At 46.1% G+C, this 24809-nt stretch overlaps 1 protein-coding gene across 1 annotated transcript; it reads left to right on the forward strand.

The window, feature by feature from the left end:
* The first annotated feature begins 4457 nt into the window (after positions 1-4457).
* Positions 4458-24760, forward strand: FBXO31 (F-box protein 31). The gene is made up of 9 exons (XM_009277275.1): positions 4458-4529; positions 6972-7058; positions 11579-11655; positions 13031-13198; positions 13926-14000; positions 15719-15828; positions 16573-16726; positions 17365-17729; positions 18944-24760. The coding sequence occupies exons 2-9, from the start codon at positions 7004-7006 to the stop codon at positions 19164-19166; spliced, it is 1227 nt and encodes a 408-aa protein (XP_009275550.1). The 5' UTR covers positions 4458-4529; positions 6972-7003; the 3' UTR covers positions 19167-24760.
* Positions 24761-24809: the final 49 nt, after the last annotated feature.

Raw genomic sequence — 24809 nt, forward strand, 5'->3', positions numbered from 1 at the left:
CTACCTTGATTAACACCTGATAGTCCATTTTAAACGGTAACCACTTTCATCTTGAAATAAACCAGCGCAAGTGCAGCAGAACACCTGGAAACAGATCAGTAATTCAGAATAACCAGATCTAGAGCTTGGATGAAAAGGCTTTTGTTTGTGAAAACAACCTCCAACGGCTTTTGGACCTGCTGAACAACGTCAGCCAAGGTTTTAAAGATGCTAACCTTCAGCAAGTTTTATAGAAAGAGGTGCCTGTGGAGAAGAGCGGGAAATTTGGTTTATACACTCAGGGAGGGGACTGTTGCATGGAGTTCAGGTCTTACAAGACTCCAGAGAATCCACGCAGGAGTTTGATGTACAACTGCTCCCACAACAGGAACAATTTCTTGTAGTGCTGCACCCTAGCAAATGCAAAGGTGGCTTTAAAAAGTCACAAGGCTCTAATCTCCCTTTCTGTGAGGTTAAAGCGTTGCATAGTGTGTTTCTCTGGTGAACCATCACGGGCTTTTCTTCATCTCTGACCACATTCTTTGGCTTTTAGGCTACAACTTGGCAATGGTTTGCTGTTTCTCACTGCTAATGGCAGGTGCTCGCTAGCCGTAGCCATCCTTCAGAGGGCCTTCCTTAGATCTGTTTGTAAGCTGCAGATCTGAAGCTACCCATCTTTTGCTTTAAGGTTTCCGCAATGCTTTCATTTGTTGCAGATCAAATCTCCTTTTGCTCGGCTCCTTATTTGCAGCTGCAAAATATCTCGGTGGTAACTACAAGCCTTCCCCTGGGAGAAATGTTTGGGAAAGTATTTGGTGTATTTTAATCTGATAGTTCAGCCTTTGGAAACAAGAAACTGGTTCCAAACGTGTCCACCTGGTATTTTGGAGGTGCTAGCCTGAGAATCTCCCGTTTTTGTGGTCTCTGAAATAATCCAGAAAGTTTCTGTGCTTTCTGTTCTGTGTACAGCCTTGTAAACACGCATTTATCCAGGAATAATTGGAGGACTTGATTAGTCAGGGCACAGTGGAAACTTAGCAATGGTAAAGGTGTCAAGCTCTACCAGACATCCTAATTGCCTCTGAATTGCGGATGTCCACATACAGTGCTTGCAGCTGCTTACTGGCATTGCCATGCTGAGAAAGAAAAAGCAGTAATTTGGTCTTTGATATGAGCACAGGGTCTCTTCCCTGCCTGGGTTGGAAGAGCCTTGTTTGTTTGTTTGTTTGTTTGTTTTAAATTTCAGTGTAGACCACACAGAGGGAGGTGCGTGACATGGCTTCTTGTCGAAAGGAGAAGGGAACGTGAGGCTTAGAAGAGCATATGGTGAGAGCAGGCCAGGGAGTAAATTACACTTGTGAAAGTATTAGTGCAGTTCATAATAAATGGAGACTGCCTTTCCAAGTCCTTTAAATTCCAGTGCATGTGACCATGGAAACAGCACTGTGTCACTGTGTGTTTGGTACATCTTTCAAGCACTCCTTATAAACCTAATAAAACAGGCTTTCCAGCTGGTCAAGTAAGAACCTTAAACCCAATTTCCATCCTTGCTTTTGAAGCAGGATTAACTAGCCATTTTCTAATGGTATAAATTTCATGTGTAAATTTCTGTGACTATTAACTCCTTAAAATACTTTACTTGGTGAGCTGTTGCACTGAGACGTGTTTCCTTAAAATAGACTTAATTGCACCGAAGTGGAATTTCCCAGGAAGCTTGAGCCCTTCAAAGCTTTCTTGGAAAAAGCTTTCTGTTCTCTGTAAAGAACACCTTACTAGTTTTATTTTTCTGTGACTATCTTGCGGCTCTACTTACTATTAATTTTACGTCCCTCTTGTCTTCTGGGTTAAAAAGAGGTGTCCAGCTTTCTTGCTTATGGTATTTGGAGTTTTTGTAGGCACTGTGAGCCAAGAGATTGATTTTTTTTCCCATGAAGAGGCCCTTGGGGTATTAACAGCTCATGGGTCAGACGAGCTTAAGTGATGCACTTACCTGGAGTTAAGCCATCACTCTGGGATTTTGACTCTTTGTAGTTGTTTGCTGAACAGAACAGGGTAGGGACTAGTTATCATAAAATGAGGTGAGTGTTAAAGCACACTAAAATGGGATTATTTTTTTTCTTGATAATACTTTCTTATAAGCCTTGGATGTCTAATGTCAAATAGCGTGTAGCAATATTGAAATTCTAAATTTTTGTCTTTTTTTTTTTTTTTTTTTTTTTTTTTTTGAAAGGGAGCTGCTATTACTTGGGAGAACTTTGAATCTTTCCAGGAAAGATTTGGACTGCAAAACTTAGGAAATGCACCTTTAGTAGTGGTTTTGCTTTCATAAAATTTCACTGCAGGTTATCAAGGGCACTTGCATGAAACTGGGAGAGAGCTTTAAAATCAAATCACTTGCCACCCCACCCTGTTGTTTCAAGATACCTGCTGGTAGTGGCTCTATCGTGGCACTGCACTGAGACTGCACTGGAAGTGATTTACAGATCTACTAGGGAAAATGCTTTGTGAAAAATCAGCACCTTCTGGAGGAAGAGAGAACGTCACTGTGGTAGCACGGCTGTTAGAGAGCACCATGGAGAAATGCCATTTGGGCAGGATCCTCTGCATGTCTCCTCCCTTTCTGATGCAGTATAAATATCTTCAATGACACTGAATTTAATCTAGCTGCAATGCCTGCTGCGCAAAGTGTGCGTCTTACTGATTCTGTGGCCAGGTGAGTATTTGTTTACATGGAAAGAGTTGGCTGTTTCCAAACAGCAGGCTATGACCACACTGTTTCTGTCATCTTATAAAGATCTCTAGCTTTCTGATCAGCTGAGGAAACATACTGTTCCCTCCATCCCTTTGATGTAATTACCAAACACATACCCACTTGTGTACATATGCAGACCAGTGGTTGAAAGCCTTGATAGCTCTGGCAGGAGGGATAGACGGGGTGACCTGCAGGGTGGGTCTGAATTTCCAGCCTCCAGCGGAGCTCTGGTTTCACAAATCTGCAGAACGGCTGTGTCGGGTCAGCTGGCTGTAGCCCAGCACTAAATAGCTTGTTTGTGCTGGGCTGGATGTAGTTTCCTGCGAGCTGGTCTGTCTGCTCTCCGGCTAATTGTGCTTCCTCATCCCGCCTTGTGTTTGATAACGCTTAGAGCTTCCTCTGACTTTTGCTACACAAGTCAGCAGGAACTTTGCTACTGACCTCTGCATCTTCTAATGAAGGGCAATGTGTGTGTTTGTACCTTCTGCCCGCTCTTACCTTTATTGAACTTGCTGCTTACCCGAAGTGATGTTATGCAGAATGTGTATTCCCTGTAGGTGGGCTGACAGTAAGCTTTGTGCGTGCTTTATCATCGTGTACGTGTACCGCAAGTGTATTTATAGACAGGAGGAGGTTGAATTAATTCAGGGAAACTTCTGCTTTTCTCGTATATAAAAAATGAATTCTCGGTTTGCAGCAGGTTACCAGCGTTAGGTAGTGGTATTTGGCAGCCACGGTAGATTGTTAATTCAAGGAAGCTCGACCGAGGATAAGTTTCATATTTAATGAGTTGATGAGGGTCTTCACAGACACACTTTTGCATCAAATATCTGGCAGGTCTTTGGTATTGCTAAGGAAAGCTGGTGTTTGATCTGTGGTATAGATGTCTTTGATGTCAAGGAGGGTAGTTTTCCGTACTGAGATCTAACGGGGTCACTGCAGCAGGGTGTTTTTGGTTGCTGATGACTTTTTGGGATCTCCCTCCTCTCATATCCTCCCTCTGGTCTTCTAAGGATTTCTTGCACTGAGATGTTAGTACTTGCTTTTATGTTTCTTAAGTTTCTTAGAAGTTCGGCGTTGACTTCCTGAGAATGAAATGAGAGAATCTCATTTTCTGCTTCACAGCTGCCTTTAAGATCTTGGGATGGCTTTGTTTTCAGGGTGTTCTGTAAGCAATCAAAGGCGTTTGAGCGTACAACAGACCCATCTCAATTTGATCTGCTTTCAAGTGTAACCATATTTGTACATGCTGATGCCTGTTTTATGTCTCCGTTTCATTCTTGTTAAAGTCTGTGACCTTTTCTTTAGGATCCTAATAAGCAGTTTTCCCTGTTGGATACCTCAGTGGGAGTAGATAATTACTACACACAATCATGATTTGATCTAAATGGGCATACAGTCCCAGCTGGAATGAGTACATCTTCCACATTTCGCACTCTTTCTGGTCTAGGTGTAAGCATCTGTAACTTTGCTGTGTTTGTGTGTTCCTTACGGTGTGTTTGTTGCAGGCATTGCTTGTAAAATGTGTTAGGTTCCCAAACTGCAATATAATTACATCTAGTTTTCTGGTTTCTCTTCAAAGTAGCAGTAAGATTCTCGGGCTAATGTGGCAGCTTGCAAGAATCCACCTAATAAGATTTCATTTTTGCTCGAAGAGTAGATATCAAGATCATGGGTAGCAAATACCTTTGTGCCAGAGTTGACATTATTCTCTGTGTCATTACAGAATATGGCGTCTGTGAAAACTTGCGGAAATTGGAGATCACCGGAGTGTCCTGTCGAGATGTTTATGCCAAGCGTAAGTGATAAAGCTGATATAGATCTCTATGTCCTTGCTTAGTATTAATTTTGAAGGCATATACATGTTGAATATTTATTAAACTTTGACAGTATAAGTTACTCAGACTTACTTTCTAATGGCAGGGGTTTCATCTGTGAAGTTGACATTTTGGGGTTTTATTTAATACTAAGCAGATGCGAAGAATTGGGAAGTCTATGTCCCCCAGTCCGTTGGCAGGAAAAGAGCGTGTATTTTAAATTAATAATAAAGTGTATTGAGGGTTTTTCATCCTTTCCTGTTTTGCCATTTTTAGATCTTGCTAAGGAATTAACTGATATTTTTCATAGCTGGAGGCTTCCTATGCCCTAAAGTAGCTAAGTCTCGATCTCAGTGAAAGGATGCCGTTAACACGCTGACAATGGGAGAGTGCTGTAGTTAAAGGGATGAGTGTTCCTCCGGGCTGCTCCTGCAGGAGGAGAGCCTGGCAGGGCTGGGCCTCTGCTGAGGTGTCGGTGTGTTTTAGGAACATCTGTGGGAGTGGGACCCCAACTCCTTAGACCCACTGTGCCTTCTGTAAGGTAGATGCACATCTTCTGTCTTAGAGTGGGGAGGGGGCATCATCAGAGGAGAGAAACCAAGGTAGGCTAAGGACTGAATGGAGGCCTGGATCCATGGTGAGGCTGTCTCCCCTGTCACCAAATCTTGCCCTTTGCGGTCAGAAGCTGAGCTGGAGCCTTGTGAAGCCCCCAAGAGCTCCCATACCGGCACTGCCAGGCTGTGTTGTCTTGGTTCCCCACCACAAATTTGTAAGGGAGTTACCTGTGGTCCGTAGGATAAAGAACAAGATTTAACCTGCAGCACATGAATTGTGGCTTCTGGCTGTTCAAATAAAGTCCTGCTTTATGAAACAAAAACTGTCATTGTCCCAGGTTACAGTCATGAGAGGTCTCTGTAGGCTTTGCAGATCCAAAATCTGGCTCAGCTTCTACATGTACTGTATTTGCTGAACCTTGAAGCAGCGATGACCTCAAGCATTGACCTTAATGCTGGAAAAAAGAACAGGTAAAAGGGTTTTAATCCCATCTGTAATAGACTTGCTGAGCATCCACGGGCAAAATATTTCATCACCTAGTGTCCCTCTTTACCTATTTGTGCAGTAGGACTGGAACTGCCTAATTTTCCTGGGTGGGAGGGCTGAGTGATGCTGAGCCAGCACTTAGATGTTCACAGAGAAGTCTCATTAGCACTTGAGAGTAACAGCCATATAGCACATACCATATCGGATCTTAATTCTGCATTGCCAGCCTTAAATGGCAGAACATCTCTTCATGACCTGCAGTCTTTTTCACTGCAATAGTTCCATGGTTCAGATATATTAAAGTGATATTTAGTGCTTTTTTTATACACAAGTTATATGTAAAAATGGCCTTACTGGCTCAGAACAATGGTCTCTCTCTAGCCCCAGTACTGTATCTCCCAGCCATGGCTGTGAGCAGTCACCCAGGGAAGATCGAGAAGAGGGCAAGCTTATGTGATACTTTCCTAAGTACTCTCCCACCTTCTGACTGTTTTCAGGTTCAGGGATTTCCAGAGTCTAATGTGGTTTGTTGATTTAAAAGCCCTCAATAAGTCTGTCTTACATGTATATTTCCAGTCTTCCTTTGCACCAAAGTAGTTTCTGAATCCATAGGATCCATTGGCAAAGCCGCGCTCGACGTGCGACAACCACCTCTGTGATAGACTTCATTGCATTTCGGAGTAAGGACTGTGTCCATATCCATTCAGCAATCCTAACTAGCAATGGTTACCCTAAAGTCAGAATGCTTGGTGGCTGTTTTCTGGCTGTCGGGGATGCACCATCTTAGCTCTCCTGCTCAGATTCAACAGTTTGCCCTGTTGCAAGCACTTAGTGGAACAGTTTCCTGGTGGTGTGACCCCATTTTCTCTACTGTCCCATAAACTTCTTTAATTGCAGAAGAGTTAATTTGGGCCTACTGGCAGGACTCACACGCACTTTTCTGTCCACTGAATGTGCTTCTGTAAGAAGTAGTGTGGGAGATGGGGAACTGAGCTTAAGTGCTAGAAAGCATAACTAGTCCAAGGTCTGGGCTACTGTCCATGTAGTTGCTTGGCCTCAGTGGTCTTACTGAGACAGCGGTGCTCGTTACAGTCGCACTACAGAGATTGGGGGGGACCCTGATTCCACTTTGAATTCACTGGATGCCACTTGTAAATACTGTCTGTGGGAATCTTGAACATGCCAAGTTCTGTGTGAGTAATCCTGCTGACCGAGCATACCTGAGACTGGGGCTGATGGAAACAAATAGTGCACCACAACTGGAAGTAAAGTCAAAAGAGAGTTTGACTTTCCTGTGTGGTCGGTCCAGATTCATCATACTGTTACGTGCTGGTTACAGTGGAGCAGAGTTTGCTGGTACTTACCCTGCTGTGTCTGTTCAGGTATAAACCCACGAGTGAAGTCGGGGCGTTTTATGAAAATCCTTCCCGACTACGAGCACATGGAGTACAGAGATGTTTACACCTGCCGTACGTACCTCCTGCTGGTTGATGCTTCCTGCACTAAGCACACACAAGATGCTGCATGGAGTGTGACGTTGCTTTAAGCAAATTATTTTGGGGTGGACCTTGGGATGGTACGGAGGGTGCTGGTTAGTCAGTTCTTTATGTTGCGCGTCAGTGGAGTATTGACCCTTTAGGGTGACGGTGTGAGTAAGGCAGGCAGTGCGGTATGTTGGTCTCCTTTTGAAGTGCTTTGAATTAGAAAATTGTCCTGACTTGGTGCAAAAAGGAGGGTCTCTGTTCACAGTAGGGGAACACTCGCTCTGCTCTTCATGGATTGCTCCTCTCTTAGAAGGAAGTATTCAGATACTCTGGTGAGGGCTCCCAAAAGCAAGTTTAAATAAGCTCTGGACTGGCGAAAAGCTTTGTCTTGACCCAGATGAGCTGCATGCAGATCCACAGCCCTTCCCAATGAAAAATGCTGAGGGTTCCCATGCTAATTCCCTCCCTGCACAGTGAATCCTTTTAATCACCGTCTCCCTCTCTAGCAAATGTTTTGCTGGTCTTTCAGAGGTTGTGATTTGCCTTCCTCAGTCAAGAAGCTGCTCTGGGTAAACTGTTCTTTCCCTCCTGATGTTGTGTTGAGGGAAGAATACTGAAACATTGGAGTTTAACGCTCACTGTTCTGCAGGAGTTGGGGGGAAGTACTGATTAGTTTGCGTCAATTAAGGAAGCCAGTACTGCTTGGTACTTGGAGGGGGTGTTGAGCTGTCTCTGATGCTCCTTTGGGTCTGCATAGTTTTGCAGACTCAAGTTCCTAACTCACTGGTGCTTGGGAATGTAGTTTTTCGCACACGCTAATGAGCGGAGTGGATGCTGCAGACTTACCTGTGCTAAAGAAAGCAGTTGAGCATGGGCCACGCAGAGAAGGTGGCTTCAAAGTAAGTCATGACAGACAAGCAGCAGCAGTGCTACAGCAGGAATCAGTAGAAAGTTTTAGGTTTGGCAGTCCTGCCTGTCAACACCAGCCTTGTTCTGGAGCTGGATGGGAAGGAGAGGCACGTCCAAGCTGCCCTGCAGGATGAGGGATTCCTTTGTAGATTACTACCTGGGTGTTTGCCCCAAATGCACCATTTGTGGTGGCTCTGAAATGGCAATTTGTGCTGTTCCCTCAGTTGTTAATTCTTTAGCTGCAGCCCCAAACTTCTGATGTCTCATGCCCCTTTTCTCTGGGAGTGTGTTGTATTACTTGGGGAGCAGCCAGTGTGGTTTAAGATGCAATTGCCCATTCCCCCCTTTTTCCCCTCCTGTGTATTAAGACCGTGTTGCCAGGATTTACCATGTGAGTGCTCCCTAATTCATATTCATGCAGCGTTAGCCAGGTCAGCTCAGATCACTTTCCCCAGGGTTTGAAGCTAGCCTGGCTGACACTTGGCTCTTTCCACTAGCAGGTCAGTTATCACCAGCTGGAGGGCAGTAGCTGCTTACATTGTTCCAACTCATTTTACTTCTAGATATCTTGCTGCATCCTGAGAGTTGTAGTTGATCAGGTCTTTTCCAGTCAAAGTGAACTACCTCTGCTTTAAAGGCTGCAGATTTCACTGAACACTCCTGTGTTAGGTTTTTGCATTTCTCTGCCTGTGTTGTCCAAGCTGGACACAGGTAATGAAATGAGATTTAGTTAAAACGGTAACATCTGAAAGCACCTGTTCTCCTCCTGTTTTAATAACCCACGCTGGGGTTGTAACCTGTCTGTTCATACCTATGGTGTCTGTGGTGTGCCAGCACTGTGATGCTTGCTTGAATCGCTGTGCATTTGCTTAGTGTCACTTCCTTATCCCGTGTCTGACTCTGACAAAGAGCAGAGGCATTAGACCTTTCCTGGGCAGCCTTCTGTTGATGGGAGCTTGGGCATTCCCTGCTTTTCCTCGCCCATCCCTAGCTGGATTCAAGCTGCCTTCCCATCTGAAGAGTGTACAGGGCTGCTTGTGGCAACGTGGGTAATATCCAGGCTGAGTGGGGGTTGTACTGAAGCGTCCAGTGGATGTATTTTTGCTCCATTTGGCAGGATGTGGGCTCAGAAATTCGGGTAGGGAAGAGGCTTCTTCAGGATTGAGAAAAATAGGCAGTGTGCATAGCGAGGGAAAACCTTGGAGAAAGACCCAAGTGCTGTTTTCTTTTGAGGAGCAGGGAGGGAAACAACTGTCAGATCCATCCTGTCTCCTGCCAGGGAGAGCCAGAGCTGGAATTCATCAGGTTTTCCCTGCAAAGAATATAGCTGCTGGCTCGCTGGAGCCCAGAAACACCCCAGGCCTGAAAATGGAGCTGTGCTTTTGCTTTGAGACTCGTTTGGGCCTTTGGCCAAGTACCAGCATTTTCCCTAGTAACTTCCTTTCCTGAAAGAACAGGAGGAAGAGTCCACAGCACCCTGAGCAAGTGAGGGAGATGATGTGTCCGTTAAGGTGTCCCTGCCATGGGTGTTGGTGTGTAGGGAGGGTGAGGTTGGGTGAAGCACTGCTCACGTTGCAGCCTGTTTCCCGTCAGCTCATTTGGAGACTTCTGTGGTGCCAAACAGCTGGGTTTTTAAAAAATTAAAAAAGAGCTGCCCACAGTAGTGGTGCACACTAAGCACAGAAGCTGCTATCCAGTGGGTAGGATTCTTCTGGGGGTGATGGGATTTTTTTGGCCTTCTCCCTCCTTTGCAGCCCCAGGTTTCCGGGTGGTCGGGGCAGATGGTGAAGCCGGCTCCGTCTGTGACTCAGCCACATTTCCTGAGCCGCCATGGCTCCTGGCGAACCGAGCTGCAGCTGGAGCCGTCTGTTTACTCAAAGTGAGCACATAAACTGCCCTCAACAGGCATGTGTCTTGGAGTGGAAGGGCTTGCCTTGTCGAGCAGATACTTTCCGCGCTGTTGAAAAGTCCATCGATTGTAGCTACAGCTCTGAAGGTACTTCCGACAAGAGCTGGGGGAGGAGGGATGTCCTCATCACTCTTGGATAGCTTGGCATCAAGTTTTCTGTCCTAAAAATAAAAAAAAGCTGGGTTTTATCAGCTTCATGCCAGACAGGGTAGAAGGCAGACGGCGGTGGGTGGAGCGGCTTTTGCACATACCATTTATTAATATGTAATTACTGCACTGAGACGAGAAGACTGGGAATGTGGTTTGCTTGCTTGCCTTAGTGCTGTTTGTGCTGCGCTCGGTTCACTGGGTGAAACCAGGCCATCAATCTTAAATTGTTTACTGCACAGGAAAAAGGCTCCTCCAGGCCAGTTGGCAGCAGCTCTGGACAACCCTCCCTGGTGTCCTAAACCTCTGTGGAAGTTCTCTGCTTTGGTGTAATAAAAACACTCCTATAGTTTTTGCTATCTTAAGTAGTTAATGAAACAAAGCTGTTGAACAGCTGCACTGAAACACAATTCTTCCTATAAATTGATGCAAAGCAAAAACCATTATTCAAGCCAGTCCTGTAGGTTAAAATGGGTTATTGTGGCGTTCTGAGTTGGCCATGAACATCATTGTAAGGCAAATGTAGTATCTTCTTGCCATCTTCATGGAAATAATCTGCATCCTGTTGTTCCTGCCCAAAATGCCAGATTGTGTGTAATGTCTTCCCGTGAAGGTTACTGGTCATGTCAGGAAGTTATATGGACAAAAGTAATGGCTGACTGCGTAAGGACTGGAGGCAAGTAGCATCTCTCAGCTTTCCTCGAGAGGACATTTAAGATCGTTCTGTAATAGGCGTTTTCTCCTGCTTGCTGAAAACATTCCTACTTGTCCTTCAATTTTGGTGGGATTGAAAGCGCACCTAGCTCTTGAGATGAGAAATGGAGAAGCCTCACCTGCTGCAGTAGGCTTTGAGGGGGACTTTGAAGCAGCTTTTGGGCACTGCTGAAATGTAGCTGCTTACCTAGAATTTTTAAGGCTGTTACTGACCTGGTAACATCACCAGATCTCCTGAGCTGGCATGGTCTGTGTGCTTTGCCTGTGCTCCCTCGGTGGCTGTTTTTAAGGACGCTTAACTCTGGAGACAAGTTTGTCTGTACAAGGCAGGGAAATTCTTTCAAAATATTCAAATTTCCCTGTTCCTTACTACCTTTCTGCCCTTCCTTATTTTCTGTTGCTTTGCAGTCTGAGGCATTAAGTACGTTTTTGGTAACTGGAGATGGCAGATACTTTATTTGTTTTTAGCTCTGGGTATATCATGTGATTTGCATTAACGGGACCATGTTGCAAAAGTTTTCTGAGAATTCCTGGTGAGGTATCTGATTCTGTAAAGTCCTGGAAACTAGCTCCTGCTCCTGCACTGGGCCAGGAGCAGGGCTGCAGAGAACAACATAAATCTGTGTGAGCTTGTGGGAGGCCTTGGTCCAGGACTGCCTGGCTGTGGTTGGGTGTAACCGGTTTTCCCTTCCTTAGTAAAGGCAGTTGTGGGTGGTATTGGTCAGTGTTGTGTGCAGTCTGGTAGCAGTCTTCCTTTTTCTTTCTTCTCCCAAAATCCCAATTCCTTAACTTGATGTGCTCACTTCGGTGTCTCACTGTTCCCTAGTGCTGCACCGATACCGACACATCCTGGGATTATGGCAGCCGGACATCGGGCCCTATGGGGGACTGCTGAACGTGGTGGTGAGTGAGTACCTCATTCTGGGGGCTGTGGTGTCGAGGACGGATGAGTCTTTCGTATACCGCTTTCTAGACCTGGTTGCCGTCTCCATGCTATTGAGAAGTCTGAACAGTCAACCCTCAAGCAAGTGACTGCGACCCAGAGGTTGCTTCTTGGATCTTTTCATCGTCACCACCTTTCTCCAGACAGTCCTTTTGTTTTTCAGCTGTACTCCAAACAGCTACAGGAGCACACAGAAAACATGAGCAAAGTTTCAGGGAAAGGCTCGATTTAGAGTTTAATGCTGATATTCCAGTGGCTGGCACAGGAGTCCGTTCCTTGTGCATCGAGTACAGCAGAGGTTTCAGCACTGGCCCATCACTTACTGCATTATCTTGGCCTGCAGCTGAATGTTTTGCAAAGGGTTTTGCACTTGTGTTCATGCACCTCTCCTTCCTGTAGTTTGCCATACTTTTCACCAGCCACGTCTAAGACTAATGCATCGGATGTAGTGATACTGGTGCACGACTGGTGCAAGACCTGTGGAGTCTGGCAGCTCTTGTGCTGCTGGGGAGAGCAGTTGATGAACAATGCTTGACTCTGCATTGGTGAGAGCTGGGCCAGAAGTTTGCCTGAAGCCCTTGTTCTTTGCACCAAGGCTCAATAGCTGACAGGTTGAAGCGTAACAAATCACGAGGCCTTTGGGTTTTGCAAGATTCTGTTCCATGAACTGGTATAAGAGTGCATCCAAGTGCACCAATACTTACATGATATTGTGACCTTATAAAGACAAGTGTGCCTCTGTGGAGCTGCTCTGCTTTTGTCTCAGATCTCTCTGTTTAGAAAATATCCTTTCTCTGGAATTGCAGGGCTTGAGGGGAAGGATTCTGTTAGGTGTGCAGGAAGAGGGCTGGCATTTGTACCTCTCAGCAGAGGAGATTGTTGCTTCCTGTGCTGTCTGCGAATAATAGAGCCAAATAATTCCTTGTCCAAAAGGCGCAGATAATCCTGAGAAGCAGAATTCGTCTATTCGAGTATCTGCCAGCATGAGCTCTCAAACCAATTAGAGTTTGACTAGCTGTGTGGTCTCTTCAGTGCAGTCTCTCCCTCTGGATCCTGCACACCAAGCATCCGTCACAAAGTCGTTTGCAGCAATAAAGGCCTGATCATTTTCCAGTGGTGCAGAAAGCCTTGTAAAGAAACCCTCTCCCTCTTCACCAAGGGTGTGCTGTGAGTGCATATGGTCTGGTTTAATTGCTGGAAAGCAGTTTGGAAATGCGGCAAGCTGTTCTACAGCTCCTGCCCTGTTGCAGAATAGGCCCCGGAGTTGTTTGCTGCAAACTCAACAGAAGGCGTGCAAGGCTGATCTTGTATGCTTTGTCTCCCATCCCTCTGCAGGTAGATGGTTTGTTCATCATCGGGTGGATGTACTTGCCACCTCATGACCCTCATGTTGATGATCCCATGAGATTCAAACCTCTCTTCAGGATTCATCTCATGGAGAGGAAATGTGCGACGGTTGAGTGTATGTATGGTCATAAGGGACCTCATAACGGCCATATCCAGGTGAGCTCCTCTAACATTGTCAACATCTGTCCTAGGTGCAATGCATGCGTGCATGCACATTGGCTCTGGAAATGGATTAATCAAAAAACTGTATGAGAATTTTATTTAAGGGATGAGGCTTTCACCACCTTGTTGTACGTGTGGGTGCCAGTTTTACACTCATTATGTGTCTGACAAGTTGCGTGGGCTGTTCCCTGCTCTGAATTTGTTCACTGGCAATAGTACAGCAAGGCTGTTATACTGTCTTCTGTTGGGCTGGAACAGGGTGGGAGGGTGGAAGCACCAGTATGTGTACAGGCTGGGGGAGATGTTACACAAAATGGCCTTGTGCAGCTGGTGAATGTGTCCAAGCAGACACACAGACCTGTTCTGTTTTACAGCTCTCTTCAAGATGAGACCTTGAGAACGTGACGTAGCATCCATTCAGTACATTGGATGCTTTGAACAGCTTCCTGAGAGGTCGTTTGCTTTTCTTTGAAGAAGGAAGCACAAATAGAGAAGCAACTTAAAACTATTATCTTTCATTAGAATGCACTGGGGTTTTATTGCTTTTATTCCTCTATTCTGTAGCTGATGCACTCGGTATCACTTTATGATTTCACTGTTGTAGCAAATTCAGTAACGCTTGTTGTGTAAAGCATTTACTCTAAGCAGTCTTAGTTACATCATCCTAGGCATTTCTAAACAGGTCTGTAACCTGTTAAATTCTCCTCCGTGGTAACTACAGATTGTAAAGAAGGATGAGTTCTCCACAAAATGCAACCAGACAGATCACCATCGGATGTCAGGTGGAAGGCAAGAGGTAAGAGTGCTTTGCCAAGAGTCTGCATTAAGGCTGCTTGTATGTCCCCTTTCTGAAGATAAAGCATTGCTGTCTTACCTAAGATGTTGGCCAATGTTGGGATCTGGGAGGTGGTCTTCTGCCTTTTAATTTCTGTATATCTGAACGTACATGAAAACCCAGGCTGGTAGCTTCTGGCTGATTTACTACAATCTTTTTTAAGTGAGTAGAATTGATCTGTGACTTGAATCCAAACTTAAGGTGGCCATTTGCAGGGTCTTGAGGAACCTCTTCTGTACTTGCCAAGGTGTGGTTTAAGGATCCAGTATATGGGATCAAGTTCAGCGTTACACCTGCAGAATGTCTGGGTGGAGACCCTGTGCCTTACCTCCGTGCGTAGCAGGGTGTTGGAGCAGGCTGTTATGTCCATCCTGTTGAGCAAAAAGCTGTTCTAAGCAGTTCTGTGTGGCAAGGTGCTCTTTGAGCCCCCGCACCCTTTTTCTTCCTGTGCTGTGACACCATTCCTGTTTGATAGCAGGCCTGTCCAAAGAAAGACAGCAACGTGCATTGTACTCCATGCAACACTCGCCAGATGCTGATCTCTGTGGTATTGCTGTCTGTATAATTAAGATCTTTCAGACACAGGCCTAATATTGAGTACCAGCTGCATTTGAATACCTGCTTGTCAGTGGGGCACCTTTCTACTGCTTGTCATCTTGGTGGAGGGATTAAAAGCTTCATTTGGTTGTTCATCCCGTGTCTGTGTCAGCTATACCCAGCAAGGCAGATTCCTGACTCAGACTACATGTTTTAAGGTGCAGGTATAAATGTCAGGATGAAGAACTTCAGCTAATGCCTGTTCCAGGTAGTGGCGTTTGCTGCCAGCTAGTTAAACGTGACAAATCTGATACTTCAGTTGCTTCTAACAAATGCTTTAAAAAGTCTGTCTACTAATGGGAAACAGCTGGGTGAAAGGTTTAGTTAAGTGTTTTCTGGTTCTGTAGCAGATGAGAAATGCTTTAATACTTTCAAAGCACTGCGTTAAGTTTGCGTGGCATTATGGTAATTGGAGGATCTGGTTTTAGAAGATAAAGCAGGTTTGGAATATCACTTGGTAGGCTGCAATCTTAGTGTCAGCTGTTACCATGCTAACTCAGGATAGGGTATTAACTTGTCAGAGCTGGTGTAGAGGTACTTCAGGAGATGTTTTCAAAGCACTCTTTGGATTTAGATGCATCAGTATTAAATCAGCAGGATTTAACCTCCTAAATCTTCAGTGCCTTGAAAAGCTTACCTTTTTATGTTTAACATGCCAGGATAGAGCACAGGAGTCAGCTTATGGGCACACAAATGAGGTGCTGCAAGTTAAGTCAGGATGTAAAGAAACAGTAGATCAGCTGCTTTGCAGTAACAGGTGACGCTTATGCTTTTATTCCGAGGAGGCATATTGGTCCTACCTGTGATTTATTTGAAGGGAAGCATGTTTATTGTGTGGAGTCTGACAAGTATAGGGCAGTTACCGTTATCACTACTTGTTAAGCATATTCCCAAGCCAGCTCTGTAGCAACACGTGCTTGTTCCCAAATCCAGCCGTGATCCTCTGTCTTTGGCAGAGCATATGCCCTCTCTGTGGCTCTGCCAGTGAATCGTGCTGACGAGGTGAAGTCATGTTGGGGTGCGTCACTGTCGCAAATGAAATGCCTTTATCTTCCCGCTTTTCCCTTCTCCTTGTGCTGCAGGAATTCCGGACGTGGCTAAGGGAAGAATGGGGTCGGACCCTGGAAGACATCTTCCATGAACATATGCAAGAGCTCATCTTGATGAAGTTCATCTACACCAGCCAATATGAGTAAGGGCACCAGCTCTTTCTAGGTATTGAGGCTGCTGCAACTTCAAGAGCACGTTGGATCATTTGTTCCAAAGATGGGGTGCTTGCAATGGGCTTTAACAGCCAGAGGAATGTTCTGTCTCTGCAGGCTCTGTGCAAAGATACGGTGAAGCACAGCGCTTTCCAGTTGTACAGAGAGATGAGATGTAATGGCAGCAGTAATAATAAGGTTCCAAGTTCTTTACAATAACTGTGCACAGTAAGATGGTTTTGAGTTATTTAACTGTGTTTAATTTGAAGACAGAGCAAATACCTGTGATCCCAAGGAGTTATCTGCTTATTATCCATATTAGTAAGCAATATGCTTTGTAGTGCGCTAGGCAGAAATCAGACAGTCCCTGAGAACTTGAGTTTTTTTTTTAACCGTCACTCCAAACTTCTAATAGCAGCCACCTTGCTGTAGCAGATGTTTAACTATGCTTCACTCTCTGGTCCTCCGGAAATCCCAGGGAGTGAGGAGCTTTACTGTGACCTTGCTGCAGGAGCCTCTTGGTGTGCTAACAAGGACTGGTAGAGAGAAATGAAGGGAGGGAGTGCTTGCATAGGCCTAAAACGAGATGTTAAGCTTGTTGGTATTGCTGAAAACACAGATCCCACCTCTCTTGTGATGACATCCCAAAGCTGCCTGGAGGAGCAGGCTGCAAACACATTCTTTGTGTTGAGGGATTCTCTCTTAACCTCTCTGACCTTTTGGTTTTTGCACAGCAACTGCTTGACATACCGACGCATCTACCTCCCTCCTAGCAGCCCTGATGACCTTATAAAGCCAGGTCTTTTCAAAGGAACGTACGGGAGCCATGGGCTGGAGATTGTCATGTTGAGCTTTCATGGAAAGAAAGCGAAGGGGACTAAAATCACCGTGAGTGCATTTTTCTTTCTCTCAGATGCTTGTTAAAGTATTCTCTTCTTGATGCCATGGATCTCTGTCTGGGAGGTAGTCAGTTGTTGCCATCCCAGATCCTGTTCCTTGTGGAGATTGGTGGCATTGGGTGAATCTTAACACGTGCGGAGTAGCTAGAACCTGCTCTGCAAAGTTTCTCATGAGGCCACCTGACTCCCCCTTCCTTTTGTCTCCCTTCCAGCTGCTTTCTGTAAGCAGCTGGTAGCAGGTCACTGGAGATCACTCACATGTATCTGAGGAGCAGGTACCAAATGTTGGCAGCTCTTCACTGAAGCCAGGCTAGTGAGCTCCTTCCTCTCTGCAGGGAGAGATTCTGACAAAATGCAGTTGCAGCTTTGACTTTCTTTCACCCTTGCAAGTACAGCCTGGCTCGTAGCTTTTGATTTAAAATTCTGTTTCTGGGAGGGGGAAAGCAGAGGTGACATAGACAGCTCAGGGAACAATGAAAAAGGTCTGAGGGGTTTTTTTGTTGCCAACTTGGTGATTGTAGAATAGGGTGCACTAAGTAGAAGTCAGATGATGAACGTGGGGAGGATACAGGTCTGAACTCTGTAGCACCCTGCCTCTGCAGCCATGCTGTTCCTTCCTGTCTCTAGGGAGATCCCAACATCCCAGCTGGGCAGCAGACTGTGGAGATCGACCTGGCGCATCCTCTGCAGCTACCCGACATCGAGAACCTTCGCGATTTCAGTGAGCTCTCTCGCATCGTCCTGGAGGTCCAGGAGCAGGTGCGTCGGGAGGAGCAGGAACAGGAACACCAGCAGGAGGAAGAGGACTGCTCCCAGCAGGCTGCCTCCCAGCCTGCTGCAAAACCCCTGGGAGGAGAAGGTGCCGAGGGGGAAGAGACTGCAGCTGGGGCGGTGGGGACGACCCAGGACAAGGCACCAGCTTCCCAGCCCTTCGTGCTGCCCATGGGAGTCATATCGAGGAATGAAGACTATCCCCGGACCTGCCGAATTTGGTAACGGGGACTAGTGGTTTTATAGCCTAGTCGTGCCAGACACTTTTTGAAACGGAAGCGGGGGAGTCTTTGAGGCGTGTTCTGTATTTGCTTGCCCCACATGCTTGCCATGCGGATCTCCCAGCCCCTTGTGCTCAGATTTTCTACCGCTGCTGCCCTATCTCCCACACTCTCGTTTTCTCCCTCTCTTTCTTACCACGCTGTCATCTGCCATCCCACTTCCTTGCTAGATTTTATCCTGTTAATTCTAAAGCTAGCACCTCTCCCATATTCCACCCTGCCTTGTTTTTTTTCTGTTTTGTTTCCCAGAGCTGCTCAGCTAGTATATTTGGAGATCTGTTCAAGCCGCTTCCCGTTTCTGTGTGTGTCATTTGTGTTTCTTGGCTGTGGGACACGGTGCTTTCTCCCACCCCTCCCTGGCCTCTGGTGCCTTGGGGCCAGCTCTGGAAGGTGCTGAGCACCCTAAGCAGTAGGTGCAAGTATGCAGAGAGCCTTGTTGAATGGGACCTGGAGTCAGTGAAGCAGCATACTAAATGAAGTGTGGAAACAGAGCCCAAAAGCTGAGGCTTAGGCAGGTGACCTTCAGCCGAACATCTGTGCTCATGGAAAAACCTACCAATAGCTGGTTAATCCCAGAAGGCCCCTGCTGTCACAACCGAGTTGTGTTTGAATAAAACCCTGCTCCACCTGCTGCTTGCTTGGAGGTTAGGCTGACCTTTGCTCCTCCCCAGCTCCAGTTAGATTCTTCTTTTTTTTTTTTAGGGTTTGCTTTCTCTCCCTTCCCCTGGGTTTTGTTGCCAGGTTTGCCTCTCTGGTTACCCTCTCAACATGCCTTTCCTTTTCTGTGAGGATTGTCTGGGCCTGGGTTGATCCTTGAGTTGCAGAAGTAAATCTCAGATTGATTACTGGGCTGAACTACAGAAAAATTCAGCCTTGGTGTGCAGGTGCTAATTAGAATATCCAAAAGCAGCAACCTCCAAATAAGCAATGGAGAGTTTATTTTCTTAAAATGGTATCAACAGTATTTTGTGCTGTGTGATGAGAACTGACTGAATGCAAAACTCCCTTGTTCTGTAGCACCTGGCGGTGTGCTTGACAATGGCTTGATCATAGTTTTGTGTGTGGGTTTTGTCGTGTTGTTTTTTTTTTTTTTTTAAATTTTGGGTAATTATGGCTGTTCTCCCATCTTTTTTGCTATTCTTCTCTCCTTGCAGTTTTTATGGGACGGGGCTTATTGCTGGCCACGGCTTCACCAGCCCCGAGCGAACGCCAGGTGTTTTTGTTCTCTTTGATGACGATCGCTTTGGATTCATCTGGCTGGAGCTGAAGTCCTTCAGTCTCTACAGCCGGATCAAGGTCTCCTTCCAGAACGCTGAAGCGCCTTCCCGTGAGGCTTTTGATGAAATGCTGAAGAACATTCAGTCGCTGGCTACTTGACGGGTGATTGGTGATGGACAGGGCTAGGGGTTGCAAAGGCTGCTGCACTCCCCAGCCAGGGCTGGGATGGGGATTCCTTGCTCTCGGTACCTCTGAATAAAAGCATGCACTTTTAATAAAGCCTTTTTACCCCAAATGTACACATCCCGGTTAAAATACCCATGATTGCCCTTTCCTCCCTGCCACCCTACACTGCTCCCTAGCAGTCCTTGTTCCCAGTCTGTAACATAGCTTTGTATAGCCGAAGGGATCCTGCAGAGGAGGAAATAGACCTTTCTTATTGCAAAAAGAATGTATTGGAACAAAAATAACTCGAGGTCAGAGCTGGATCAGAAGAACATCTAATTGACTGGATGGACACAAGCCCTCTGCTCTGACCATTAGCAGTCTCCTGTGGAAAGAGCTCTTCTTCAGGGAGGGGACTCATTTAAGCCTTTGCTGCACTCTAGGCCGATCTATCCTCCTGGGAGACTTGCTTTACCCTCCTGAAAACCTGCGCGGTCCACCGCTGCAGACTGGCTGGCTGCTTAATGATAAATTGCATCAGCAGTGACAAAGCACGTCCTCCTCTCCAGAAACCTTTCTCTGGGTACAGCGTTGTCAAGAGGGGCTGGTGTAATACCTGCATCCTTGGCTTAGTAATTGGAGTGGCTGGTTTCCTTTTGAGAAATTCCCCCAGCTTGGCAGCAAGGGGAGGATTCCCGCTGTAAATGACAGCGTGCGTAGTGTTGCCCTGGCTTCTGGAGCTTAGTGGATGTGCTGTCCCTGGGACTCCAGGTCTGGGCGTCTCCCTGAGCGTAGAGGAGATGATGATTCTTTATTATAGGAGCTGGGTATGGAACTGGAAATGAGTGTAAACTGCAGAAGCCGGTGCTTTCAGAACTGGTTTTGTACCTGAAAGGTTCACCTCAGATCTTTTAAAATGGGCCTGAAAATGTAAAGGAAGGAGAAAAAAGAAAACTAACTGTGAAATAAATCCAAATGCAGCCTACTGACTCCTGTCTGTGATGGGCAGCAGAAGGTGCCATGTGTTGCTGATACTAATGTGACCCCAGTTAGGTGTCATTCTTGTATCAGGTTGCCCTACGCAGTCTGAAGGAGCGATGAGGGATTCTCCTAATATTGCTGTGGCTTGTTCTGGCGCCTTTTATGGTTGGTGCTGACAGGTGGGTGCTGCTGCTCCACTCGCAGGACCCTTCTGTTCCCTTTCTAGTCACACTTGTTTCATCCCAGATGATTGCTGCTTCCTCAGAAAGCTCCTGGGCTTAATTTCTTCCCATGATACCTGTGTTCTGGCAGATCTGAGCTCTACTGGGAAGTGTGGGCTGCAGGCGAGGAAGCAGATTCCCCATAGATTGTCCTATGCAGGAAAATCCTGGCCAGTGCTAATCTACAGACTGTGAGTTGTGCTATAAACCATCAGCATTTGCATCAGCGCGTGTTATTAATCCTGTGTAGGAAGAGATGATAGGGACCCCTGTGTGGAGAGGAGAGAGCTGTTTGTAAGGAAGCTCTTGTTACAGGCAAAATATATCCTAGAGAGCAGTTGCTCTCTGGCTGTGATGATAAACTCCAGGTTTCTCCTCTTCCCGTTACCAGCCGGATCAGTGTCTAACAAAACTCTGCCTTTACATCTTGTTCAGGTTTTGGTTTGTAAATGTGTCCGTATGTGTGTTGTGCTGGGAAGATTCAGGCCCCTTCTATGGAGAAGTTTCAGTCACTGCCTAGTTTCACTGACTGCGAGCAGCTTTTATTCTCACTCTCACAAGGGCTTTTTGCCATTTCTGGCTCTTGAGCGTTCCCTCAAGCTGCGTGAGAACCGAGTCTCCAGCAGAGACTTTGAGCAGAAGGTCACGTCACTCACAAGATTAATTCCTGTCTCTTTGGATATAGTTTTACAAACCTCTGGGAATTTGAAGGTGATTTGGGGCACTTTTTTCTTTGTTTCCTACTGCTTTGTCAGTAGTGGAAAACCTGCCTCAGTGTTAGAGGTGAGGATCTGAAGTGCTATTACCGTTGTAGTGAATAAGCTATAAAAAGTAGGTTGTTTCTGAGCAGCCTGTTAGAGGTGTTCCTGTTGGCATCAGCAGAGGGAAGAGTTGACTTGGATCTCACCCCATCACGCAGGGCTGGGAGGGAGGAAGGGTGGCAGTTCTCTGAGCCTTGGTGTGTGGGCAGAGAGGTGAGCTGAAGCTAAAATGGGGCATCTCGGCCTTCTGCTGCAGCCGCCGAACTGTGTGCAGAAGGAGAGCGTGTGCTTAATCTTGCAGACAGGTTTCCAGCTTGATGATGCAGATTTCTGGGATACCTGAAGCTGTTAGGAGTCTGTTCAGCATTTGGGTGGCCAGTTTCTCTTGGAGCTTGCTGTTAGGCTGGTGCAGCCAGTACGTTGGCTGCTTTGTATTCTCCCTAACAGCCTAAAGGGGTGAGAGAGGTCCCCTTGGGCAGCTGTTTCAATCGTTTGTCCTTAAAACCAGCACTGCTTCAGCTGCGAATGGATCCATAGTTCCGATTGTAGATTCCTCCTTCCTTCAGTGTCCCCACTCACCCGAAAAAATAAAAATCCTGAAGTTTTACATAACTGACTTTAATAGGTTTTGCTTTTTGTTTTTAAAGTAAGATTGAAAATCCAGACTATTGAATGCACTACAAGCACTTGGCCTGAGACCCGAGTCACTGTTCCATAAGTACAGACGTTGACTCTGTAGCCGATCTCCTCCCTGTGACCTGCTGTGTTGGGTTGGCTGAGTGTGTAAAGGCAGTGTAGGTATGTTCCACTGCTGTGTCATAAAATCTTTTTAGTAGTTGTTACCTGCAGCTTAAATTCCCCTGGATATCGGGAGTCTGCTGGGGAGTGCAAACCCATGGATAGCAGATGGCCGGAGTGTTTTGCTCGCTGCTGAATACAGGTCTGCTTTGTCATCTGGGCGAGGACCTGTTGGTTGGCTGTTGGCACAGGTTGTGCATCAGCTGTTCTCCAGGCTAAGACGGTTCTTCTGCTTGTAGCTTGTCCCTTCTGAACCTTTTCAGTGGCAGTGTTAAGGGTCTGCCTTCCGAAGGTGAGGCCTGCTTGGCTGGCTGGAGAGAAGGGCTTCGCAGAGGCTTGATGCCCTGCAGGAACTTTGCACAGCTCAGCTTTGCCCCTGTAGTAGCATCTTTTTATTTATAGTGTACCTGATTGGCCTCAAAATGTCAGAATGTGCTAGTCCTCATTAAAGGCAAAACTGCTGATGCACTGTGGCTTTATTCTGTCTAGAGCAAAGGCAATGAAAATAGCAAATTTTGTATTAATACTCCTCTGCCTTCTCTTCTCACCTTCTGTTCCTCAAAGCCTGGCAGGCTTTTGTGGCATTTCAGAAGAAAATTCCCTCTGATTTGGCTTTGGGTGAGGAAAGCTGTCAAGACAGCGAATTTGGAGAGACTGGCATAAATGCTCTGGGCGCTCCTGCGTCTTTGCTGGTTCCTTTGTGCATGGCTACATCAGTGCTTTCAGGGAAAAGCAGAATAACACAATGAGGAGTTACAACTCGCAGCTCTGAAAACTTTGGGAGAGGGGAAGGAACAAGAGGAGTGCAGCCAGAGTCAGTGGCAGGCATTTTGGATCTGAGCATCGTCTGTGGCCGAGGGGGATGCGACCGCAGCCCCGGTCCAGCCTTCCCTCGTGGTACCTGTGGGAAGCAGTGCCAACAGTACAGTATTTTGCTGTACTTGTTCATGTTTGGTACGGGCTGTACCACCTCCCTGTGCATACCCTGTTTGTTTCCTGAACCCTAGTTGTCCAGCTTGTTGGGATATTTCTGTGAGCTGTTGACAGGGATAATGTGTGGTGGTGCCTTGCAGATGGTGATAAGTTTCTGGTGCTGACGTGTCCTCGTCCTGTTCGGTCTGTAGAAAATCTTGGGGACAATTGGCTTTATTTCTTGACCCCAGATGGGTGGAAAGCGCTGGGGAAGACAGAAAACAACTTGTCAGGGGCAGGAATACTCTCTTGGCAGAAGCCTTTTGGGATAAAAAAAAGCGCTTGCAATTAGGTTGCAGAGCAGCATTGCCCCAATAGCCACAGCAGGACCTAGGGCTTAATTCTAGCTCAGGAGCAATAAGCAAGTGACTGGCTTACGTGCTCGGGCTGTGTGTGCTCCTAGATCGTGCTTTCTCTGTTGCCAAAACACATGGGTTTGGCCAGCTGGAAAACAGAAGCATCAAAGATCCTCATCCAGCCAGTTTGTTTGCCTTGGGCCTGATTGCGTAGCTATAAATGTGCTGTGATCAGGCGTTGTGGTTGTCGGAGACTCACTGCAGTCCACATGGACTTGTCAGGCTTTTTTTTTTTTTCTCTCTTTTTTTATTGAGGAGGAGGAAAAAGGACGGAATTACTCGTAACTTTGGCTGTCAGCTTCCCTCTGGAGTGAACAGTGCGGTACTGCCGCGGCTACTCTGGAATGGGACAGCAGAGGTCGGATGGCAGTTGGGAAACTTGTACTGGGGAGAAAGCAAATCACATGCAAGCTTGCTTGGAGGTGTAAGCTACCAGGAAAAAACTAAAATGCAGCTGGCTCAATGTTTACTTTTAAACAAGGATGACTTTTTATTGCTTTTTATTAATTTAAAACTAGTGGAATTTAATGGGAGTGTTGAGTGTTGTGTGGAAATGGGTTGTATAATCTCAAGTTGCTAGTTTAGGAAATGATAGTATATTAACTCTGTCTTGTAGCTGGTTGCTCACGTGGCCAATAATCTTCTGTTGTGTTCAGCTGCCAAAGGATTACGTGCTGGCCTTTGCGCTGCAGGCCAGATGGACAGCATAACTTACCAGTTGGACAGCGAAATATTTGAGATGTGTGATCAGGCGGTGGAGTGGAAGATAAGTTACCAAACTGTGAGTGCCACTGACCTTTTTTTCCTTTTTTTTTTTTTTTGTGTGTGTGCACTGAATTAAAATGTACGGTTCTGGTTTTTGTTTGGATTGCAGTCTTTTTAATTTCTGAGGAAAAGAGCACTTGGATCAACTGTGTTCATTAGCTTAATTAAAGCAATCTGCACTTTTTTCATTGATTAATACTCCTACTTCCCCTAAGCAGGTGTACCCTGTTTCCATGTGTATTTTGCACTCGCCAATTTAACATGACACCGATGGATTTATCTGGGCATCTCCAGCAGGCTTTGAGTGTAAATAAGTCTCTATAAAGTACCCCGTGGTACTTATTAAAAATGAGGGCGAAACACCAGATCCCTGCTTCATCCAGAGGGTAGTGCAGAGGGAAAAGGTGAGCTTTTCTTTCTAAAATGCCATTTGACATCAAACACCTCGGTTTCATGCCACAAACACCTGTGTGGAACATAACTGTAGTTTAAACAACTCGCCTGCCCGGTGTGCTCCCCTGTCTGAGGGGTGGGGTTTTGCCCGTCCTTTTGTTCGTGGGTTTGAGGGGAACGGGCTGTCTAAAAGCCAGACGTGACTTTGCAACACTTGGCCTACTTCATCCCAGGTATCAAAAAGCTGAGCAAAACGTGTGCGTTACTTTTACACCCGATCATTGTTACCCAAGGAGCCTTTTCCAGTTTCAAATAATAAAAAGGAAAGTTTTGTGAACTTACTTCTGTTTGCTTCAATTTTTTTTTTTTTTTTTTTTTTTTTTTTTTTTA

This window comes from Aptenodytes forsteri, unplaced genomic scaffold, assembly GCF_000699145.1.
Source record: "Aptenodytes forsteri isolate BGI_AS27 unplaced genomic scaffold, ASM69914v1 Scaffold50, whole genome shotgun sequence".
Taxonomy (NCBI): Eukaryota; Metazoa; Chordata; class Aves; order Sphenisciformes; family Spheniscidae; genus Aptenodytes; species Aptenodytes forsteri.